Source organism: Eriocheir sinensis, unplaced genomic scaffold, assembly GCF_024679095.1.
Source record: "Eriocheir sinensis breed Jianghai 21 unplaced genomic scaffold, ASM2467909v1 Scaffold100, whole genome shotgun sequence".
Taxonomy (NCBI): domain Eukaryota; kingdom Metazoa; phylum Arthropoda; class Malacostraca; order Decapoda; family Varunidae; genus Eriocheir; species Eriocheir sinensis.
The window spans coordinates 803,993-813,484 of NW_026110297.1; the positions used below are offsets into that span (position 1 = coordinate 803,993).

Sequence of the window (9,492 nt, forward strand, 5' to 3'; positions counted from 1 at the left end):
TTTCCTATAGTTAACCTGCTCTTTTTCTCAACATTGACCTTCCTCTCGGTCAAGTAAACCAATGGATCGCGAATTGGTTGAGCAACAGACAACAAAGAGTAGTGATCGACGGATTTAACTCAGAGTGGGCGCCTGTCACTAGTGGCGTCCCTCAGGGCTCGGTCCTTGGCCCAGTGCTCTTCATTATTTACATCAACGACGTGGATGTTGGACTCAATAACCGCATTAGTAAATTTGCAGACGACACAAAGATTGGCAACTCGGTTCTCACTGACGAAGACAGGCAAAGCCTCCAAGAGGATTTGCACAAAATTTCAGCTTGGTCGGATAGATGGGAGATGCCCTTTAACGTAGACAAGTGCCAGGTCCTTCAAGTTGGAACGAGGAATAAGAAGTTCGAATACGAAATGCGCGGCGTTAAACTCAAAAGCGTTCAATGCGTCAAAGACTTGGGGGTCAAAATCGCGTTAAACCTCAAATTCTCACAGCAATGCATCGATGCAGCAAATAAAGCGAACAGAATGTTGGGCTTCATTAAAAGAAACTTTGTATTCAAGAATAAAGATGTAATACTCCTGCTCTACAACAGTTTAGTCAGACCCCACTTGGAATATGCGGTACAGTTTGGTCTCCCCACCATGCAAAGGATATTGCTAAATTAGAAGGTGTTCAGCGTCGGGCAACGAAATGATCCCTTCCTTGCGCAACAAATCCTACGAAGAAAGGCTTTCTACCCTTAACATGTTCTCTCTTGAGAAACGTCGCCTCCGAGGAAAACTGATCGAATGTTTTAAAATACTTAATGGTTTCACGAATGTAGACAGATCAACATTGTTTATGATCGATGACACTTTGCGCACGAGGAACAATGGCGTAAAACTCAGATGTAGACAAGTAAATTCAGACTGCACCAAATTTTTCTTCACCAACGTTGTAGTGCGAGAATGGAATAAGCTTCCACCGTCAGTGGTCCAGTGTAACACGATTGACTCCTTCAAAAATAAGCTCGACCGTCACTTCCTTCAACTTAATATCAACTAGAGTAGAAATGCAACGTTTTGGAGTCTTCTGATTAATGTAAAATCACTTAGGTTTAAGGACAGACCACCAAGTCTGGACCATAGGGTCTGTGTGGTCTGATTTTCTATGTAAATCTATGTAAATCTCCCTTCCCTGTCCTCCCCAGCCTTCAGGAGACACTGCTGAGCCTGGTGTATGTCCAGCGGGCACACTGGCGCTACTTCCAGTACCAGGGGTCCTTATGCCAGCAGGAGGTGCGGGGCGAGGCTGACCCCAGCACCTTCACCCCGAGCCTCTCCTTCCAAGGCCTGGTGGGTGTCTGGCCCTTACGCCTCAAGACCAGAGACACCATGCAGCTCCTGACACCACAGACCAGCAGCTCAGGGAGAGGATTGGTGAGAAACTGCTGCAGCTGAGGAGGGAAGGTATGTAGGGAGGAAGGGAAGGAAGGGGAGGAGGGAGGGGGAGAAAGAGGGAGAGGGACAGGGATGGAAGAGGAGAAAGGAAAAAATGGAAGAGAGGGAGGGAAGGAAAGAAAAGGGAAGGCAAAGAGGAAGAGGGAGAGAGAGAGGAGGGTTGAGAGGGAAAGAAAAGGAAGCAGGGAGGAAGGGAGAGGGAGGCAAAGAAAGGGAAAGGAAGGAGGGGAAGGGAGAGTTACGGGAAGGGAGGGAGTGAAGGAGATGTGAGGGAGGTTGGGAACATTAGGAAATGCCTTTGTACTGCAGTGGACCAATAATAATGGCTGAGGAGGAGGAGGAGAAGGAAGAGGGAGGGATGTACACCTTTCATAGGAAGCTCAGTCACAGCAAACAGGAGTCACTGAGGAGCTCTGTGCCTTGTCTTCAGAGGCCGTGGTGCTGAGTGAGTCTCCGAGGCTGTGTCTGGTGTGTGACGAGCAGGTGGAGCAACACGCAGCCTTACAGAAGGGTAAGTGCACTACACACTAAGGTGTTTTTTCATTCACAGACAAAACATAATGAAGATAGTCTAAGTACTCTGATGTACCCGAGGCAGCTCTTGGTACCTGCCAGAGTTTTTACCTCAAGAAGACCAAGTTTCCCTCACATATATATCTACTTGGACCGAATTTCTTGTCCACACCAAACCCACTTAGGCAGCACATGGCATCTTTTTACCAGAGCTTTTACTTCAAAAAGACTCAGTTTCCCTCACACATACCATTTATAGAGGACTTCGTGGTGCAGTGGTTAGCACACTCGGCTCATAACCGAGAGAGCCCGGGTTCGATTCCTGGGTGGAGTGGAAAAATTTGGGCGGCTTTACCGATACCCCACGCCCCTGTCCAGCCAGCAGTGAATGGGTACCAGGTATTAATCGGGGGTTGTGTCCCGTCTCCTGGGATCTGTTCCCTTATCCTATAATTCCTTCCCTTCTGTCTCTCTTTGGCATATGACCACAGATGTTGCACCGACTAAACGAAACTTTCCAACTTTCTGCATACCATTTATTTATATTCACCCAATTCCTTGTTACATATGTCACCCATTCAGGCAGCTTTAATACTCTTTTACCAGAGCTAGAAGACAAAGCTTTCCTCACTTATCTAACCAACACTTAACCACCATAACTTTGACCACACATAACCCCTTGAGGCAGCTTTCTACGCTCGTACTAGAGCAACCTTTTTGACCAGACAAGTTTCCCTCACACCACAACACACAGAGGTACACACTAATTCACCCTCTTTCCCCCTCTCCCCCCAACACAAAGGGAACATCCAGAGCAGCCAGAGTGCATCCAGTGGGTGTGGGAGATGCTGGGGCGTGCCGGGGTGCTGGGACGAGGCCAGCGGCTGCAGGTGGGTGGTGGAGGCACTGTCTGTATGATGTGTTTGTTCATGTTTATGTCACTGTTCCGTCGTTCACTGTTCCGTTGTTTACTTCTCCTTGTTCGCCTTGCTTAGTATGAGTCTCCCTTCACACCTGCACTGGCTAACACCTGTATAGCCACCCATAGTAAAGCATAGAGGGTATGCAGCTCTCTCTATTCCTTGGACCTGCTTTATAAACATGATGCAGTGTCAGCCAGTAGGATCAGTTGGGTTGAGTTGAGGCAAAGAAGTTGTTCTCATTGTTGGAATTAGAATTGAGGAAGGAGAGAGAGAGAGAGAGAGAGAGAGAGAGAGAGAGAGAGAGAGAGAGAGAGAGAGAGAGAGAGAGAGAGAGAGAGAGAGAGAGAGAGAGAGAGAGAGAGAGAGAGAGAGAGAGAGAGAGAGAGAGAGATATATATATATATATATATATATATATATATATATATATATATATATATATATATAGATATATATATATATATATATATGATGCAAAACAGATTCTGGATAAAGGAAGGAGAGATGGGAGAGAGTAAATGAGAAATAGAGAGATTTATAGATGATGTCAAAGAGATATTGATAAAGAAAGAGTCTAATCCTAATCTAACCCTTTTCTCCCTCCCTCTATCCATCCTTGCACAGCCTCGGTGGCCCAGCGTGAGGAGGTGGAGCTCATGCACAGCCAGGAACACGTGGCCTTCATGTTCAGCCTCCAGGCCCAGCGGGAGGAGGAGCTGCAGACCCTTCAGGAGAACTACAAGTCTGTCTACCTCCACCCCGCCACCAACGTCTGTGCCCTGCTCTCGGCCGGCTCACTGCTGCAGGTACGAGGGGGAGAAAGAAGTACCATAAGTGCATGTAGGAGAGAGTAATGTTGTGTTCACATTGGTAGAGAAAGAAGGAGGAGGAGGAGGAAGTGTGTGAGACAGGAGATGAAAAGGAATGGCATTGAGTCACTCCTCTAGTCTCTGCTCATGGTTGGGTCTTTAGATTGGAGGAGGAGGAGGAGGAAGGAAAAGGAGGAGAGAAAATTATAGTAAAAGCCTGTAATAGAAAATAATGCTGTATTCAAATTGGAGGAAGAAGAGGATAAGGAGGAGGAGGAGAAAGAGGGAGGAGAGGAAGGAAGAGGAGAAAGGAAACAATGGAAGAGAGGGAGGAACATAAGAACATAAGAACGCAGGAGTCTACAAGAGGCCGGTAGGCCTGTACGAGGCAGCCTTTGACCCTAAGCTCCCGTGTATCTAACCCCACCTAATATCGCTGTCCATGAATTTATCTGGTCTATTTTTTAATGTGACAATTGTATTGGCACTCACCACATGACTGCTAAGCCTATTCCACTCATCCACCACCCTGTTAGTAAACCAATTTTTGCCTATGTCCCTGTTGAATCTGAATTTATCCAGTTTAAACCCATTACTTCGTGTCCTACCCGGTTCTCTTACCAACAAAACCTTATGAATGTCTCCCTTATTAAAGCCCTTCATCCATTTATAAACCTCGATCATGTCTCCACGCACCCTTCGCCTTTCTAGAGAATGCAAGTTTAACTGTTTGAGTCTTTCCTCGTATGGCAAGTTTCTCAACCCCTGAATCATCTTAGTCATCCTCCTCTGCACCGATTCTAACATTTTGATATCCATTCTATAGTAAGGTGACCAGAACTGAACCGCATAGTCAAGATGAGGTCTAACTAATGCTAAATATAGTTTGAGGAAGACTTCGGGGCTTCTGTTGCTTACGCTCCTTATGTTGCTTACGCAAGGCAAAGAGGAAGAGGGAGAGAGAGAGGGGGTTGAGAGGGAAAGAAAAGGAAGCAGGGAGGAAGGGAGAGGGAAGTAAAGAAAGGGAAAGGAAGGAGGGGAAGGGAGAGTTACGGGAAGGGAGGGAGTGAAGGAGATGTGAGAGGTTGGGAACATTAGGAAATGCCTTTGTACTGCAGTGGACCAATAATAATGGCTGAGGAGGAGGAGCAGAAGGAAGAGGGAGGGATGTACACCTTTCATAGGAAGCTCAGTCACAGCAAACAGGAGTCACTGAGGAGCTCTGTGCCTTGTCTTCAGAGGCCGTGGTGCTGAGTGAGTCTCCGAGGCTGTGTCTGGTGTGTGACGAGCAGGTGGAGCAACACGCAGCCTTACGGAAGGGTAAGTGCACTACACACTAAGGTGTTTTTTCATTCACAGACAAAACATAATGAAGATAGTCTAAGTACTCTGATGTACCTGAGGCAGCTCTTGGTACCTCCCAGGACTTTCTCTGCCTCTGTGGTGGGTAGTGGAGTGTTTCCCATGTGGTATTAATGTGCTGGATATCCCTTCACTGGTAGCCTGGTAACATACACTCCCAGGTCTTTTTCTGCCTCTGTGGTGGATAGTGGAGTGTTTCCCATGTGGTATTAGTGTGCTGGATATCCCTTCACTGGTAGCCTGGTAACATACACTCCCAGGTCTTTTTCTGCCTCTGTGGTGGATAGTGGAGTGTTTCCCATTTGGTATTAATGTGCTGGATATCCCTTCACTGGTAGCCTGGTAACATACACTCCCAGGTCTTTTTCTGCCTCTGTGGTGGATAGTGGAGTGTTTCCCATGTGGTATTGGTGTGCTGGATATCCCCTCCCAGGGTGCAGGACTTTACATTTTTCTTCATTGCATTGTAGCAGACATTTTCGTTCCACTCCTGTAGCTTGGTGAGGTCTGTCTTCTGGCTGGAAATCTGCAGCCAAGGGGTTAACAAGTGTGCTGCACCTTCATGGGACCAAGTTTCCCTTGACCCTTTTTTGGAATTACTTTTACACAGACATTGTTGCAGTTTGAGAATGCTGCTCACTGGTCGCTTGCTTCATGTCCTACTCTCTGACCCTCACCAGACCTGCCTTTGACCTGAGAGCTCTTCATGTCCAAATACTATGCCTAGATAGATAGATAGCTAGAGAGATAGATAGATAGTGTGATAGGTAGGTACTCCCAGTATTCTCCTGACATTTGCTGTATTACCTTTCATGAATTGATTAGTTAATCTGTACTGTGTTCATTGACCTGGTAGTGAAGATGTCAGATGGAGTCTTTCAATGCTGCATCTTTTAAGGTTAATCAGATGATGACAACTATGAGCCAGGTGCCCAGAGTTTGTTTTTTCCCAAATAAATGAACAGCTATTTCGAGAGAGGTTGTTTCCCTCAAGAGACAGGAACCATTCAGGAAAAGGGAGAGAAGGAAGAGGGAGAGGAAAGAAATGCAATGCAGTTTGCTGACTGTGAGACAAACAGAATAAATGGACATAACAACAGCATCACCAAGGTTGTATTAAGGGAGGTAAAGTAGATAGAGTCCATCCTTTCTCCCCCCAAAAATACATAGACACATTACATGGACCAGGAACAATTTTGGCACAATATTTTACTCATCCATAATTGCCTAAGTGGCCAAAAGAGAGATCAGTTTCAGGTGTCTTGATTGTTCTAAATACCTATTCAAACACATGCTAACCACCTTGAAATAATGTTCCAGCCCTCACTTGGAAAGAAAGGAAGGAAGGAAAAGGAGGCCTGGAAAGATGGTTGGAAGGAGGAGGAGAAAGAGGAAGAATTAAATGGAGAAAGAAGGGAAGAGTCCAAGGAAATTTAAGGAAAGAAGGAATGATAAAGAGGAAACTAGGCTGGCAGATATATATATATATATATATATATATATATATATATATATATATATATATATATATATATATATATATATATATATAGAGAGAGAGATAAACCCTTGATTCAGCTATTTCACCACCCCGTGTCTTTCCTCCCAGCTACAAATCAGAAAATTGACCCTCGAGTGCTAAGTCCTCTGAGTATTTTTCTCCCTACACTAGTGCTGAAGTATTGCATTTTCATTCAGTCACAATTACCTGACACTTTTTTCTTTTCCTGTTATGATTCCCACTGATCAATGTCTAGATCGGCACAACCCTGTCCAGCACATGAAGGTTCACCCTGCTATCCAAGCTCCCAATGCAAGAATCAGTTATGGTCCTCAGCTCTAGTATTTCATCGTCCAGTGTCCTCCCTCCCAGCCACAGTTCAGGAGGAAGAAGTTGTGTTTACTGAAGCCAAAGTGTTTTTCTTGTGTTGTTTCAGAGTGGCATGGGTGACGCAGAGGCTCTCACTCAGGTGGTGCTGCCCGTGGCCTTCCAGTTCAACCCACAGCTGGTCCTGGTCACTGCCAGCCTTGATGTTGGTGCGGGGACCCACTTGGAGGTTGGTGGATGGTGTCACTATCTGTATGACTACCTGCTGCTGCCTCTTTCTCTTTTTCTGCCACTATCTGTTCAGTTCAGTTCAGTTCTCTCTCCATAATTATATTTTCAGTTCATGGTCGGGAGTTTTGGCTTCATAACAGCACTCCCTGGTGCACTCCTTCACTGTTTGGGTTTCTTGTTTTCCTCTCTTTATTCCTTTAGTGTTCTTTCTTATCCAAAATTTCTGTATTGTTCTTTTTGCTTTTTTTATTTATTTATTTATTTATTTTATCTGCCTTAATAAGTCATCTTCAGGGGCTGCCATGTGTATGTAATGAAGCATTTTTTAGTCTCCTTATATTGTATCCTGGTGTATTGTCATCTCAGACCATTGCATTCCATAGTGAAGAACTCCCTTCCTCTTCCTCACCCCCATTCCTCCCTTCATGCATCTCATACCTAAAGTAACAGCCTCACACACACTCCCAGGTTGCTGCGTGAGTCCCGATTGCTTTGAACATATGAAGGCCCTTCTGTCTGGCCTGGCCGAGGGCCACATGGTTCTGGCACTGGAGGGCGGCTTCAGCCTCAACACCATCAGCTACTGCATGACGCTGTGTGCCAAGGCTTTGCTGGGGGATCCGCTGCCCCCCCTTGAGCCCCAGCTGGTGCCCAACAAGAGTGCCGTGCAGACCATCAATGACGTCATCCGTACCCACAGCCGCTACTGGCAGGCGCTCTGCTTCAAGGTGAGTGTGGGGGTCTTTAATCCAACCACTGCAATTGGCACGGATTTGTCCTTCACTGGTAGCCTGGTAACATACAGTCCCAGGTCTTTCTCTGCCTCTGTGGTGATAGTGGAGTGTTTCCCATGTGGTATTGGTGTGCTGGATATCCCCTCCCAAGGTGCAGGACTTTACATTTTTCTTCAGTGAATTGTAGCAGACACTTTTTGTTCCATTGCTGTAGCTTGGTGAGGTCTTCTTGTAAGAAATCCACAGTCAAGGGGTTAAGGGGCAGGACTGGTGAAAGTTATCCTTCATGTCCTGCTGGTGTGTTCTGTGCCTGGCAGTGTTGTCAGTACATAATATAGAAAGCTGCCTCATTTCCAGAACTATATATCGGACATGTATTAGTTAGATCTCTCAAAACATTTCTTCAGTTCTCAGTGGCTATAGATATTGTTGTTGTCAGACAGTAAGAAGAAAAACACATTATCCTCTCTATGTTTTGCAGTCTTTTCTTGTGGTTTGAGTCCTTGTGGTGCCTGACCCTGGGCAAGGTTACTTTCTTTACTGCCCTCACACTGCTCCTTGCCTCCCTGGAGCAGAGTCAGGGAGAGGTTGTCTACATCTACCATCAGTATAATAGCCTTGGTGATTAGTAGAAGGAGATAATAGAAGGAATAGAAGGTTTATTTTTTATCTGTATTATTTTTTTTTCATAATATCTCTTCTTCCTTCTCCTCCTCCTCCTCTCTCTCATTCTTCCTCCCTCTCTCTTCCTTTCTTCCTCCCTTTCCCTCTCCTCTCTTCCTTCATTACATTCTTCACCCATTCCTCCTCCTCTCCTCTCCCCTCCAGGATTTGTACCTCCTCCTCCAAATCTCTCCTTATGTTAGAATCGCTTCTCTTTCCTTCCCTCCCTCCTCTCCTCCTTCGCCCTCTCTCTCTCCTCCTTCTCCCTTCTTTATCCACCTTTTCCCTTCTCTTTCTCTCCACCACTCTTTACTTCTCTTTCTCTTCTCTCTCCTCCCTCACTCTATCTCCCTTGGTCCACTCTGTTCTCTCTCCTTCCCTCCATGCCTCCCTCTTCTTCCTCCTCCTCTTCTAGATTTGGATAGTAATATGTTTTAATGTATTGCAGAAAGAAGCAGCAGAAGAAGAAAAGAAGAGAAGGAAGAGAAGGAGAGGGTATATGTGTGTGTGTGTGTTATATGGACAGAATTTAAACTGATTTCTTTCAACATATATTTTATTATTATTATTGAAAGACAAACTTCTCTTCTTCACTTCCTCCTTCTTCTTCTTCTCTTTCTTCTTCATCTTTTGTTGGGGTTCTGATAGGAAGAGAAATAATAAAAATAATGAGAAAGAATTAGCTCTATAGAGAGAAAGAGGGGGGGGGGGGGACCCATATATGTGTCTGTTGGGGTCATCCTGTGGATCCTGAGAGAGAGAGAGAGAGAGAGAGAGAGAGAGAGAGAGAGAGAGAGAGAGAGAGAGAGAGAGAGAGAGAGAGAGAGAGAGAGCACAGCCTTCTGTCTCTTTCTCTTCCTTCTCCTTATTCTTTCTCTCTTTTCTACTACTACTACTACATTTCCTCAGTAGTTAGTTAGTCAGTCAATCAGTGTGTGTGTATCTCAATCTCAGAAGTGCCTCCATCTGTCCCTGCTCTGGCACTCTTGCTCT

At 45.5% G+C, this 9,492-nt stretch overlaps 1 protein-coding gene across 2 annotated transcripts; it reads left to right on the forward strand.

Annotated features, from left to right (window-relative positions):
- Positions 1–1,674: 1,674 nt before the first annotated feature.
- On the forward strand, positions 1,675–9,090 carry LOC126988896 (histone deacetylase 6-like). Of its 2 annotated transcripts, XM_050847283.1 has the most exons (6): positions 1,675–1,947; positions 2,752–2,839; positions 3,497–3,678; positions 6,981–7,100; positions 7,571–7,830; positions 8,948–9,090. In XM_050847283.1, exons 3-5 carry the CDS (start codon positions 3,529–3,531, stop codon positions 7,580–7,582), a joined length of 282 nt encoding a protein of 93 aa, XP_050703240.1. In that variant the 5' UTR covers positions 1,675–1,947; positions 2,752–2,839; positions 3,497–3,528; the 3' UTR covers positions 7,583–7,830; positions 8,948–9,090. The 2 variants fall into 2 exon arrangements, with proteins under 2 accessions (XP_050703240.1, XP_050703239.1); XM_050847282.1 differs by lacking the exons at positions 1,675–1,947; positions 2,752–2,839; positions 3,497–3,678; positions 6,981–7,100 and having other exon boundaries at positions 7,580–7,830.
- The last annotated feature ends 402 nt before the right edge of the window (positions 9,091–9,492 follow it).

Coding starts and splice junctions, on each gene's coding strand:
- LOC126988896 (XM_050847282.1), top strand. CDS start 7,603: ATGAAGGCCCTTCTGTCTGGCCTGGCCGAGGGCCACATGGTTCTGGCA. Junction 7,831..8,947: donor GGCAGGCGCTCTGCTTCAAG/GTGAGTGTGGGG, acceptor AATGTATTGCAG/AAAGAAGCAGCAGAAGAAGA.